At 38.6% G+C, this 14,684-nt stretch overlaps 1 protein-coding gene across 4 annotated transcripts in view; it reads right to left on the bottom strand.

The window, feature by feature from the left end:
• The window catches only part of JMJD1C (jumonji domain containing 1C), a 167,959-nt gene that overhangs the window by 104,631 nt on the left and 48,644 nt on the right, over positions 1–14,684 (bottom strand). For 3 of the 4 annotated variants that reach the window (XM_014261523.2, XM_088059403.1, XM_088059402.1), the window contains exon 2: positions 9,411–9,575. In XM_014261523.2, the coding sequence (XP_014116998.1) occupies positions 9,411–9,575 (165 nt within the window). Of the gene's footprint in view, positions 1–9,410; positions 9,576–10,040; positions 10,056–14,684 lie in introns of those variants that run through there. The other variant, XM_088059404.1, reaches the window with a different exon arrangement.

Here is a 14,684-nt window from a genome sequence, read left to right as displayed (position 1 = left end):
TCTGGGAAAGAAGATCACAAAACTCGTAAAATTCTAATATCTTACTCAAGTAACGATGATGATAGCAGTGCTTCAGTATTGCACAGCTGACAAGTTATTAATGCACAGAAACAGCAGTAGAGGTTTGAAGAGTAGGTGGCTTTCAAAATTAGCTGCTAAGTGGATTCCACAGGTGTAAAGCCCAGCTACTCCTCCTGCCATCACAAGAGAAACACTGAGCAGTATCTGGGGATGGAAGTCTTGGCACAGCTTTCCTCACTCTAGACAGCCACTGTTGGGATGGAGGACAAGTACCATGCTGACATCTCTTCCTCACTGTATAGACTCTCAAACAGGTACAGTTCAGAAGATAGGCTTTTTAAAATGTTTTTAACATATAGAGAAAAATATTATGTTTGTGTGTAGATCTCTATACACATGATCTATAAATACACACTCACACACATATATATAATATATAGATCTCTAAGTCATAATTTATATAAACAGCAACAAGTAAGACTGAGAGTGATGAGTCTGGTGGAGATACACATTCAATTTCCAAAGCTCAAGCTCTGGAAGCTGAATTTCTACAACACTGTGCTGAAATAACCACCTTCATCCACAAGCCATTATCCTGCTCACTGTGGTATCTCCAAAGTAGAGCTGATCTTTCTAATTCAATTTAAGAAGTGCAGATGATCTAGACAGCTACAAAGTAATTTTTCTTCAGCACAAGTGAAAATTTTGTTCAAATTCTGTTGAAAAAAAATAAGAAATCAAATACTTAAGACTTTCCAGTGAATTCCAGAGAATCCACCATACCTCGTGGCTCTTCTACACAAAGAAGCTGTGCAGTAGGTCAACACTGAAGTGCTGAAGTGCGAACACAGTTCAGATACACTGATACTAACTCTAGTCTAGCTGACTGGGCTGTCAACAGGAGTATAACCAAACCAGTCTAGGTTTCAGCAACAGTTAAAAATACCAATACGCAAGCAGTCACCCTGCAGCTGTGGCTTCAACTACTCTGCTTCAAGTGCCAGGCTTGAATACGGAAACTCAAGATGCTTTATATGTGTCTTTTACAGAAAGACATGTAAATCATCGCCAGCATTTCACTGCTATTTGACTTTGGAACAGGTGCAAGAGACAGAGGCATACTCAGCTGAGCGTATCGCTCAGTTACAGCTGAGGAGAGGATGCTAAACCATATCTAAGGTTTTTCAACTGGCACAACCCTTGGAAAACAAGAAGTGCTTTACTAGCAGGAAAGAACTGGAGGTACAAAGACATCCAGGATGCTTGACATACTAAAGCAGATTTCTCTAGGTGAGTTGCCAAAATGGCAACTCCCAGGCCAGTATGATCAACATGAGTTGTGGTTACTGTTGACATCCAGAAAATACTCAGTTTGTTTGGAATTCTGTAACTTCTATAAATGAAATTAACATTAAGAACTATTCTTAGGACAGCACTCAGCTACAAAAAAGTATTTCATTTATTTTATATATGTAAGCATGCTTTTACAAAACTAAATCCTTTCACACAAAAAAAGCATAGGCATTGCTTCCTTACAAGTGCAAGCTTAACAAGAAAGCAAAAAGGAAGCCTACCATTAGCCAATATCTCAAGAGAAAAAACTTTGAAACAACCAGTGCAGTAGTGTAAAGTGCACAGAAAGCACCAGGGTCACATAGAAAACAGCACTGCAGTGAGGCTTTCCACCCTATCACTCATTTCCAGAGTGGGAAGCCACGGGGCAACACTCATATTTCATAACAAAGCATCTGTGGAGATAGATTCCAGTTTATTACTCTTCATTTGGGGCATGTCCTGGGAAGGTAATGGCCTTTCCCTAGAAGGTTGCATGGAAAGCACTGACTCCCAATAAGCAGTAGTTTAAAAGAAGCAGAATGTGGTACTGCTTGAGACATTTATGTTCTGTGGGAATATTACAGTAATGTGCTCGCCAACAAAGTAATCTTTGAACCATCTCCAAGTGCTGTTTCTGCATATTACTGTCTTTCACAATGCAGCAAAAATCAGGTCATTTATGCTCTGCTGAGTCAGTTACTTAAATTTTCTCTTCCCCAAACTCTTAAGGTTTTCCAAGAAGCTAACAGCTTCCATGCATTTTCTCCTCTATTGCATATATATTATCTTTACCCCATATTACCAAGGGACACAAGCACTGGAATTTTGATGCAGAGAATGGAGTAACTGAAAAAAAAAACTGTTAGTTTTTGGTTGTTTTCCCTGAAAGCTACAGCATTTCCTCCCCTCAAATTTGAAATATCCTCAAAGTTTTTACTTATTTTTAGGACTCAGAAGACGGAGTCTTCTCTCTGCCTTTCTTTCCATATACACAGTAATCCTTTGTGAATTAATTTCTTTTTACTGCTGGAGTATTTTGAGTGTCTGCTGAGGATTTAATCATAGTATCTGGCAGTGCATACCTCTATTTTTCATTGTGCAGAGAGAACAGGCTGCAATGAAGTAACTGAATATGCAGAGGGAACATCAGCAATATCTCTAGAAGCTCCTGATTATGACAGGGATCAATCTGAGCCATGGGATCAACATATAAAAGAGAAACTTACTCAGAAATGCTATAATTAGATCATCAAGACAAAGAAGAAAACAAATCCTTGAGAAAGTGAAAAAGTGGTAGTGTGTCACAGAATAAACAGAAATTAACAAGGAACCTGTTCTACTTTCCATTATTGTGCTGAAAAATAAAGAATTTGTCTCAAGACCCTCTGGAAGCCCTGTAGAAGCTTGTTGTACAAACTGTACACTTTCTTCTTTAATCATGACACAAATGCCAATAAACTGGCACTTTAAAAGTATTTGCTTCATAATCCAACACAATCAAGCCAGCTGAAGCAAAATGCAGTCAAGCAAAGGGATTCTGCAATTGACAGCTGGGACAGAGGGGCAGAAAGGGACAATGGAAAGGGCTACATAAGGTCAGAGCACAAGTCTTCTCTTCCATGTGTCCAGGAATGCTTCTCCTCATATACTTTACTACCAAGTGCCCTAACACGAAGTCAGCACATGAACACATTGGGCTCATTCACATCTAACACATCTACTACCACCTAAAACAAACCTCATCTCGTTCTTCTGCAACATGACCTCATCATTAGCATGACAGTCAGACTGAAGGCCCACAGTCCCACATGTGCCACTGGCACTGGCCATTGTAGGTCAGCTCCAGATTCTCACAATGGAAAAGGGTTCATCATTGCCAGTGAAAATTCATTCTTGTCCCTGTTTTTTCTATAAGTGCGGCTAAAACTCTATATTCTTTCAGAGCCATGCATAGAGAAAGACAGGAAAGACTTTTCTCAAGCCACTGGTTCACTTTCACTGGTTCACTGGTCACTGGTTCAAGCCAATGATTTCACTTGTTCCAAGAAAGAGGGACATGCTCTTTTTGTTACTGGGGCAGGGGGGAGGTTGAGTTTTTCTTCCAGCCTCCCTACCTTAAAAGACATACATATTCAGGGTCTCCTCATGGAAATGTATTTTAGCTATTATCTATATATTCCTCAGAAACACAAAATTGCAGGAGAACCAGTTCTTGCTGTATATCAGCCCCAAAACTGGGAGTGATAGTTACTGCAGACCTCAGTATTAGTTGAGACTAAGGGCAATCTGTTGGTTTGACAAGGCAAGTACTGTAAAGCTAATGAAGCACTGTCTCCATATTCAGAGCAACAAACTACTACAGTTTCTTCTGATTTATTATATATGGATTCATACTGAATTCACATGCACCACTGGTTGGTTTACAGGTATAAAAAAAGGTAATATACTTCACAAAACAAGACATACCAAGTAGAACACATAAAACACTCAGACTCATTATCATCTGTCCAGGTTTAGGGCAAATCTGGGAGAGAACTTCCGAATGGGATCTTTCCAGAAAGCAAATTCAAGCAGCACCCTCCCCCAACTGGTTTGGGAAGACTTCCTTGGAGAAAAGTGGAAAAAACTGTTTATTTAACATAAATTGAGTAATGTTAAACAATAAAACCCCTCACTGTTCGATGAGATGGCAAATCCAGAAAAAGTCCTTTTCATGGGGTGCAGCTTGGCTCACTCAGGTTCTTTTCAGTCCCTGTGGTGCTGGAAAGCATCAAGCCCAGGCCCCAGTGGGCCACAGGCATGAGCTCCCAGGGTTTGTCTGGGTTTTCAGCCCAGAGTACGTTTGAACACATCCAAGAAAAAGGAAAAAAAAAAAAAAACCAGTTCAGGGAACTTCTCTGTCTCTCTATGTTTCTACCCTAGTGCCCTCTGCTAGTAAGTCTAACCTTAAAATTTTTCTGCACATTATTCTAATAGTCTCTAAAATGTCTCTAGCTGCCTCTATCCTTTGTCATTTCTTTATTTCCTTCTATGCTTTATTTCTAGATATCTTAATGTGCAATTAGAGAAGCAGTAATTAAATTCAAACTGAGAGCTCACAGAAGCATTCTGTTCAGTCCATATTAAAACCTTGGCTCCAATTTGTTGCCCTGCCCACACACATTACTTCCATCTCCCTTCTTAGCGGCTGAGGGGATACAACCATATTCCTAAGACTTCAGACTGAATTATATCATATGCATGATTTTATCACTGATCTCTAACATCATATGTCTAACAACATATGACTGTTAGGGAGGTTAGAAGCATCCCTTGGAATGAAAAATGCCAACTTCTTCTCTCCGAATTATTATAATTTTAAAATTAAAGAGGCTCTCAGGCAAAGATATGAGGATAGGAATAACAGTTCTTTACTAGTATGTATAATAAAACAAACAACAATTACAGTATTAAGAGCAAACAACAGGAACTCAGTCGTTTTAGCCGCAGGCACTTTCTCCTTTGATGCAGTTCCGGGCACAGCCGACAGGGGCGCTGGTGACTCCCTGTGGACAGGGTAGGTGCGGTGATTCCCCTGCGGCTGCAGGGGGCGCTGTGGCGCGGGTTCGGGGAGCACGTGGTAATGGTGTCTCAGCGGAGATGAGAAAGGGATAGAACAGAGGCTTTCTTTCACAAACCTCCCTGGGGCAGCCTATCCCGGTGTTCCAGCAGGACTTACGGAAACAGCAAGCTGGGCCGGCAGGAATGAGGGGAAAAAAAACAAAACCCAGGGTGGTAGACAAGATGTATCAGAAACTCCAGAGCTGTGGCTGGAACCACGGGATGTCTCCGCAGGCAGGGTAGCTACAGTGCAGCGAAAGCTCGGAGCAGCTCCGAAGAGCAACAGGGACGGGATAGCGGCATCCTGGCTCCCAGTAGGGCAGAGAGGGGCGAGCCCAAGATCCCGGGCACTCGAGCACACGAGGATAGGTCTCTCGTTTAGGGAGGTAGCTGGTAATAAGGTCTCAGTCCAATGGTTGCTCTTACGAGCAAAAGCTCACCCACAGAAAGGACGAAGCAGTACCGAATGGGGGCTCCGGCGGTGACAGGGAATTCTCTTCGCAGTAAAGTAACAGCTTGCCTGTCCTCCTCCGAAACCCAGAAGCGAGAGCTCCCCGCAGCTCCCCCACTCCTCGTTCGTGTTTTTTTTTGCCTGTTCAAATTTCCAGGTATCCCCCTCCCCTCTGAGTTTGGCTACTCTTGTTTTTCTGAAGTACTCATAAGTACCCAATAGTTAATTTCCTAATAACTTATGGGAAAAGACCCCATAAGTACAAAAAAAGAAAAAAAACAAACCGAACCCCCAACATCATAGTATCCAAACTATTTCTACATAGGTAAATTAATTTACTCTCCCAAAAATACAACAATTCTTTACCTACCTACAGGTCAAAAAATTTTGTTCATGTCAATGTCAATTTATGCAAAGTTATTTCTGAGAAATTCAAAACCTAGTGCTGCCTCATTTTTGAAGTCCTGGTGTATTCCCCCAACCCATCACTTTGAGCCTATCACTCCCATATTTTTGTATCTTTGTGACATGAATCCCCCTTATTAACCAACCCAAACTGATGCCTTCAATTTCAACACCTTATCTTGACTACTTACTAAAATCCATTAATGTGGGAAGGCCATACACCACTCACTTCCACTTACCTACACTTTTTTTTAAATCCATACATTTTTTCCCTGTGCTAACACTTTGGCCAAGAAGTTTTCTCATGCATTAACATCTCTAAAAAATCTCTATTACTTTAAGGAAAACAACAAGCACTGTTTACCAAACATCCCTCTTCCCCAATATCCAGGCTACACATACACTGACATTACTTATCACTATTGCCATTTCTTTAGGCTTCTTGACAGTCTTTTCTTCTATGACTGCAAACACCTCACATGCAGGGTGATTTCCAATTATACCAGCTAGGCAGCCAAGTCCTCTAGGGCTCCCAGGAAATAATCTCACAAGAAGAAAAAGCATTTGATTACAGCTTGAATACAACCTGAGGCACTACAGTTTCTCCCTCCTTCTCACCCTTGCCCAGTAGCCTAAGTATCCATTCAAAGCCATCACAATGAAGCTTGTTATCGGGGTCCAGGTTCATTTACAGCCAACTCTTGACCTAAAGCAGGAACTTCACTTAAAAAAAATATAATCTCCAAATGAGAGCAACTGAATTCAGGTGATAGTCTCTCCTGTTACTGAGTTTCTAAACAAGGAGAAAGAGACAGTACTTCCCATCTCCTCCCTTTCTCAGCCTGACTATAAATCTTAAAGCCTAAAATTTTAAAGTATAGGTCAATGGATGCTGTGCTTTCAGGAATAGCTACACCTCAGGCACTCAGCCATTTTAAAATAGCAACATTTCTGAACAACTTGCATTCTAGAAATTTCATCCATAAAGTGGAGATTACATCATATCATACAGCTGAGTGATGAAAGCAATCAGAAATTTTGAAGTACTCAGACACTAGACTGATAACTACCCACAGAAAGCCCCACAGCAATTGCAGACCTTTTCTTCTGATCAGGTTTGAATACCATACGGTAAATACAAGGTACATTAATCAAAGAAGAAGAGAAGGTGATAAGAACCATCTAAATAAGCAGTTTTCATTCACTCCACTGAAGGCAAACATCCTAGAGAAATACTACATAAAATATTCTAAAATATTTATTTGCTGCATTTACATTAGCATCCAAAATAAAGCTGTACCAGAAACTTCCATTTTGGTATGATTCTTTTTCAATATCATTCACATGCATGGGAATGCTTGAGACTTTTCCTTTAAAGGCTACATCAAGACTCAGCTTTTTCAAAATGTGCATATTAACACATCCACACTTAGGATTTCACATAAAAGTGAAAATACTCCTACTACTGGCAAATCAAATTTTTTACCATCTTTTTCATATTTTCTTATTTTTACTAAGTCTTGTTTTGGAAAATAAACAACCCCCTTCCCCCTCCCCCCCCACCCAAACTCACCACCACAAACCTTCATGGAGCTAATCCACTGTAATCCACCACAGGGTTTTGAAAGTCTGGCAACAAAACCCAAAAGTTCCATGCTAGTTTGAGCACCCTCACTGTACCCCATGCCATGATGTGCTCAGAGTCACAATGGATACAGAGCAAAACCTTGGTAGGTCTCTGCGGAAGGAATCTGCTCTAACTACAGCCAATATCTTGTACCTGTACTTTTCCTCAATTATGTTTTTTCTGGAATGGATGACTAGAGGGTTTGATTCAGGAAATAACTGCTATAACATCTGTAGACAGGCTAAGTACAAATGCTGAGAACTTGTCATCCTGAACATCTGAAAACTATGACCTGACAAGTTATTTGATCCTCACTTCAGACCATACAATTTCAGGTTTTTTAATTGTAAAAGCAGGGGGCAGATCTCTTGAAAATCTTCCTTCTCATGCCTATCAGCTGCCTCAAGAATGTGAATATTAAGAAAAATAAAGGAATTGATAAAATAGAGATGGAAGATAAAAGTTTCTGCATTTTGCTGGACCAGAAGAAGTTTGAAAAAAAAGTCTGCTAGGAGAAAGATTTAACAGAAACACTTTCACACATTAGCAAATATATATCAACTTGTGGACAGGATCAGCAGCCAGACTAGAATATTTTGTAGAAATCTATCCTACAGGGTGAGATTAAAAGCATGTAAAATAGCACAGTGCTTAGATACTAAGTTTTTATCAGATTTTAAAATACCCATCTCAACAAAGGAGAGATGGGTGGCTTCAAAGAGCAAACGACATGGCTCCCGAAAACTAAAAATTCTTGCTCAAGGATATATACTAACTTGTCTGTACAAGCATATATATGACTCAGCCTGTACATCCAGAAAGTTAGCTTGCTTTACTCAAGTACATTAGCACAAACATACAAGCTGAGTCAAGTAGGAATATTAACTGGAGTAAGTCGATCCCAAATCATCTATGGCTTTTTTGACCAGATTGCTTCATGACCTTCAGCATGACTGTTCCCACCACAGGTTCAAAAAATTATCCCACCACAGCATTCCAAAAAAAATCCATCAGATGCCCAGAGACAAGAATATGAAGAGCATATTGAAAGGAAACAGATAAGGCAAAAGCCAGAGGAAAAAAAGAGCATAATCTAAATTCATTATGACTGTAAATATCTAAAAAAAATAGTGTAAAGCTAGAGATATTAAGCTTATAATCAAATATATCTAAGATTTCCCTTCACCATTTTCACAAATTTGTTGGCGTCCCCTTTCACCCACCAGTCTGTGAGGAATGTTCCCCAACTGTATACAAAGCAAAACCATACAATATGGTAGGTTCCCAAAATCTCACGTCTGTTTGGCTCTTCTGAAGTCTTTGATAGCATTACTAGTTTCTTTGGAGAAAAAAGGCATACATCTTTATTGCTTTTTAGATTTTCTCATCAGATATATCTAAAGATATGCCACAAATGCGCACAGCCTCCTAGCAGATATCTCAAAAGCTTTGAATGCTTGGGCACCAGTCCAGAAAGAATAGAGTCACAAATATCACCTCATAAACCAGGCAAACAGTTACCACTTACTTGATTAATCTTCTTTCATCTTTCTTATCTTTCTGAATTCTGACCTGAATTTCAGATACCTTCTCTGTGGAAGCTGAGGGTATCACAAGCTTAAGGGATTTCAATCCTCCCCAGAGCATTAGGATGTGTTACTGTTAAGTTTATATTTGTAAGATGCTTTGACTATGTAAAGTGACATTAATCCTATTATGTTGCACAGAGACGACTTTTGCAGTGCTTTAGGTTGATTCAAAAACGAAGATGAGTGACTATTATCGCATCACTCCACCCCTCCAACACAATCATGCTTTACTAGTTTTTTCTTATCCTTTTCTTACCCTTCTCCCCCTCCATGCTCACCACTTCCCATCATCTAAATTACTGAAGTAATTTAGACAGTTTCTTAAGGACAGAATTAAAGAGAATTAAATCCTTTAGTACATGCAATTGTTGAAGTATCTTACCAATGCAGGCCATTGAATTTGTTTGATCTTTGATCCCTGAGTCTGGCTTGGGTCCTTTCTTTTCGCCCAGACCAGCTGGTACTCCACCAAGAAGGTTGCAAAATCTTCATAAACTTTAACCCATTCTCGCTTTTCCCATTCAAGATCATCAAATTCCACATATACCTGGGGAAATTTAAGAAAGGAAATGCCATACATTATTACACATACACAACATATGTTCATATACACACACTTTTCAATGCATACATTAAAAAACTTAATGCAAGATTTTTTTTATTACCCATTTTAATGCTATGGTTTTAAAATTATATAATCAGTTTCTGCACCACAAAAGACAGTTTTCTTGGCAGTCCATTTGTGCTGAAGAGAGTTACATTTACTAAAACATTACCACTAATATTGGGTGTCATATCTCATGAACAAAAAGCATTACACTAAGTATTTAATAGTAGCATTCAAGTAATACATACAGCTATCTACATAATCAGTAAATATTAAGAATACTTCTAATTTTCAGCAGTTCAAATACACGTCATGTCATACAAATCAACCAACCAATGAAATGGTTTTAAAGGAAAAAGAAGTCAGTTGGAACAGCACCAGAAAGGACATCCTGAACCCACAGACCTTGCTACTACAAGCAAGTCCAACACACACCAGCTCACAGAAGCAGCTCAGTTTCTTGCCGTTTCTGTCCTCCTGCAATCAACAATAACACCACGTTTTGTTTCCAGCTAGATTAATGTGAAGCCAGTTTGTAACTATTTGATTTTGTGCCATCCCTGTCCCTCCCCAACACAGAACAGCTGTACCTTCTTTCCTCAGTTGCATTCACTAAACTACTAATTTAAATACACCAAACTTTTTGTCTCCTCTTGTGCAGAGCAGAGGGATCTCAAAGCTGTCCAAAAGCTATCTGCATTACCAAATACAACTCTGCTAAACCCATTACATTTCAAAATTACAGAATTTATTTTAAATTAAAAAAAAAACCAAACCCTCAACGTAGTAAGTTGTTCTCTTTTTGCAATTATGAGAAATTTCATAAGAAAAATCAGCTGGCAAAATACAAAAAAAGTCATGACTCGTTACGCTAAGTGGAGATGGAGGGAGGATGCTTTCCCACTCTTCTGGACTTCAGCTCTCAGCCACACCCAAGGCAATTTCCAAAACTGGGGTTTCATCCTTTATCCACTTCTGAGAACTTGATATCACTGTCACAGAAATATTCTTCTCTTTTAACTCTGATTAATTTTAGGCCTACAACATACTTTCTTGTCTAGACTTTCTGTCTCACACTTTCAAATATGTACTACACAGTGCATCTCGTCATCTTGTCTTTCTCCGAGTACACAAATTTCCACCAAGCCACTTCTCACTCCTGTACCCAAATTCATCATTCCAGTTTTCCCCCACAGATACTTTTAACCCATATTATTCCCACTCCATTCCCACACATTTTCCTTTTCCCTTCTGTCTTTAAAGCATAAGATCAAGAATCCTCTCACATCCACTGTTAATTACTACAGCTATAGCCACTTATTCTAACAAAGCAAGTAGAAAACAGCAGCAAAAACTATTTTCACTTAAAAAATCCACTTTTTAATAACTTAATTTCTAGAGACTAATTCTAAAATATGTAATAAAGTTGCAGAGTATTCATTTCTTAATCAAAAGAATTAGCAGGAACAGTTAACAGAGTAAAAATTTAAAACACTGGCAAGTAAGCACATCATATCCCAAATCATTCTAGCAGCATTCATTATCTTGTATTTGTAGCTACTTCGAAGCCTTCTGCAGAAACATTTATTTCTAAATTCTGTCATTTGATCAATTGTAAAGAAAAACTTCAGTGACAGTACAGTTAAAAATCTTTCTCTAAATTCACCTTTCTCCTGGTCTCTCATCCTGCAAATTCCACTCCATTTCAGATTGGTCAAATAATTTTGTTTTAATATCTGGAAAGACACTTAACTTGGGTAGTCTATAGCAAGATGTTAAGAGGTTCAGCACCGGACCTCACACAACAGTAGATTTTAAAAAAATAGGAGGCAAGGGGAATCAAGTGAATAAATATTTTTGAAAGACACAGGTAAGTCTAAAAGAGAGTTAGTAGTTTAGAAACATCCACACTAAAAAATACTGTATCTTCTGGACACTGGCCTAAACTTGTGGATAGCTGTGATACAACCTAATGTTTGTGTGCAAGTTTTGCACCCCAAATAAACCAAAATCTGGTGCAGCAACAGTGGGAGCTATTGCTGAGCTATTTTCAGAGTATCCTGGCACCATCCAATTAGATCTTCAAAGGAGCAGTTCCAAGAAAAGTGGAAAATGGGAATGTGGCACAGAGCCAGTCTGCCATTGCTCAGGGCACCATATTCTGCCTCTAGCACGATACACACACAATACTTGGGAATTAATTCTGCCAGCTTCCACCACTTTCAGGTTTCCATGACAAGACTGTTAACTATCTGCTGGCTTTTTAAAGTTTATTTTTGAAAAGCAGAAGCAAGAGAGACAAAATGCATTGCCTAGTCATTGCCTATTCTCCCCTTGGCTGGGAAATTAATTTTTCTAAGGCAACAGTAGCCTCTGAAGAATAGAGGCTTCCCCTTTCTCTGTACACTGACCTCCCACACAGATAAGCACTATCTCAAACAGCACAATTTATGAAAGGGAGTAAAAAGGGGAAAAGATGAGGAAAGGAAGCAATCCAGCAACTTATACCAACAAAATAAAATGTAGAGCCAAAGTTAGACCCTCTAAGGAGTGCAAAGCCTAAAAATATTTAACCTTTTTAGCTCCACTGACAGAACTCTATACAGCAAGAAACTCTACATTTGCTTCCCTAAGGATGAATGTTGATTTTGAGACTTTTCAGCCAAATTTTTCTTCCTTGCCTTGTCAGCTATTTGTGAATAGAGATTATATGTTTGTGTGCCCAGAGTAGCTGAAGTCTTCACACCATGTATGCATTCTCTTGAATAAAAAGGAGAATTTCCCACTGGAGTGATATTATATTTATAATTGGCATTAATGTGCTAATTTTGTAACTCATTGCTATTTTCCAACAGGAAGCAGCATAAGCTTTTAACATGCTTTTCCAAGGAAAGCAAGACAACAAATTTATTTCCAATGGAGTCAGCCAAGCAATTGCAACAAAATATTGTTACTTCAAAGCCCAAACACAACAATCATGGTGAAATTCTCTACATGCAGTGCTGTGATCCAGAGTTTTCCAGTCATTTCTGCTCCAAATAAATACACCTGACCAAACAAATTCTGAAACTCTTTAGAACTGTCATGAAAGCAATGCTGACTTCCAAAAAATTTTACTTAAAATGTTAAAAAGCATAGTCCATGCATCATCCACTTTTTAAAACTACTTGAGTGCATTGTTATCCAAGTTCTGTTTGCCCTCCTAAGGGAAGAGAGTACAGTTTCCCCTTTATCACCTAATAATTGTTAGCAAAATGTTTACTTCTAGGAAAGTTCTTTCTAGGAAGAAAAAAATATAAGCAACCTTTCTGAAGATGTTTTCAATAGGGCCAAGAAAACACTACTTCTGTACAATATTAAATGGTCTTTTGTCAACATCAGTTTCCCTACTATCTTCAAGGTGAGCCTCTGAGTGCATCTCACTGAGTTTCACTCTAGAATATTATGCCATGTTCCATTATTACACATATATACTTTATAAGCAAATTATAAGTGTTGAGAACTCCAAACTCAAATTACCTATGCAATTCAAACTTCTTATGCAACTTAAAACAGACCTAGATCTCTTAGCATAAAATCAAGATTAAAAAAATAGCTGTCAATTTTCCAACCTTGTGATGTACGGTCAAGTGAATACACAAATGTAAACCTTGTATGTAATTTAACAGAAATTTACTTAAAACACACACAGCTATAGAAAAGCATGTTTCAGTGGCAATAAATAGAGTATTTTTACAACAGGAAGGGTGTTTAGCTTTTACAGTCCATGATACCATCAGTGAAGGAAAACAAAAATTTTCTGTTTGACACCTCCAAGTTATACATAGTAACTAAAAGAATCAGAAACTACATTACAAGATGTCAGAGCAAATTTCAAAATACAAGTCCAAATTAGTTCTTCCCTTATTCCCCAATGTTAATTGCAACCTGTAAATTTTAATTCTGGGGAACAAGCGTTCTATGGGATGTTTAAGAAAGGCTTATTCTTGGCCAAGTAACAAGGGTTCTGGGAGTTTCTTGTTTTTGAAAGAAAATCTACCTACAGGAAGGAAAATCCAGGCAGCCTAGGGAGGAGGCAGTACCTCCTGCTGCTGCCGACAGAGGTGGATGGAGGTGGCGAGTCCAGGGATCCCACACTGAACCACCAATGGCAGTGATAGGGGTTTGAAATTGGTGGGAATGTTTCTGGAGTTCTGAACCCTGGACAACTCTGACACCTTGCTCAGCTCTGGTCTACTTTCTCAACATAGTACACAGCTGAAAATTAGAAGAAAGTACACTAGACTCTGAAAATTTTGTCCATCTCCTGACTGAGATGGATGTGATTGTGAAACATCTAGCTGGTATAAACTAAGGCTAGTTGTAATTACATAGGGAATGGAGACAGTAAGAGTGCTTTTATAAAACTTAATCTTCCCATCCTGTTCCAAATATCCTTGACTTCTCAGGTTTTTACAAACTGTTTCTTTCATGGAGATGGCATTACCCAGCAGCCAAGTCTTTCTAAATATGTCTTAACCTAATCAAATGCAATCAAAGCACAAGTTATTATAAAGCAAAACAGCTTAACAAAGGAAAATTATTACTCTGTTATGCAAGTGCTATCCATTTCCACATGGAAAAGTGGTGAAATAGCAACCAAAGGCAGTGGTAGGGAATTTTCTTTAATAAAAGGCTTGCAATTTTGCTTTTTGTTACCAGAATTTCCTCAGTCGTTCACATTAGCATTTCACAGTCACTCTACAATAAAAAGAGTACTTAAAAAAAGCATTTTAAAATACATTGGCATTACACATATAGCCTAAAAGCAACTGAAACGGATGAAATAATGGCAATAGATTGGTCTTTAACTAGCATGTACTTTAGTATTAAAAGATGAGGCTTACTGCCTCCATGTATTCTTAAAAATAGACAGCATTTTTACTGCAGATCAGATGTGTTCATTCACTTATATCTGCAGTCAAGAAAGTACATAGTTTTGACAAAAAGTACTAAATGTACCGTGTGTTTTTTTAGCCAGGGTGAGTAGATACAACACTATGGAGAGTC

This window comes from Pseudopodoces humilis, chromosome 9, assembly GCF_049639895.1.
Source record: "Pseudopodoces humilis isolate 2021_Gansu_Grassland_sample_001 chromosome 9, ASM4963989v1, whole genome shotgun sequence".
Lineage (NCBI taxonomy): Eukaryota > Metazoa > Chordata > Aves > Passeriformes > Paridae > Pseudopodoces > Pseudopodoces humilis.
This window is presented reverse-complemented; position numbering and strand designations above follow the sequence as displayed.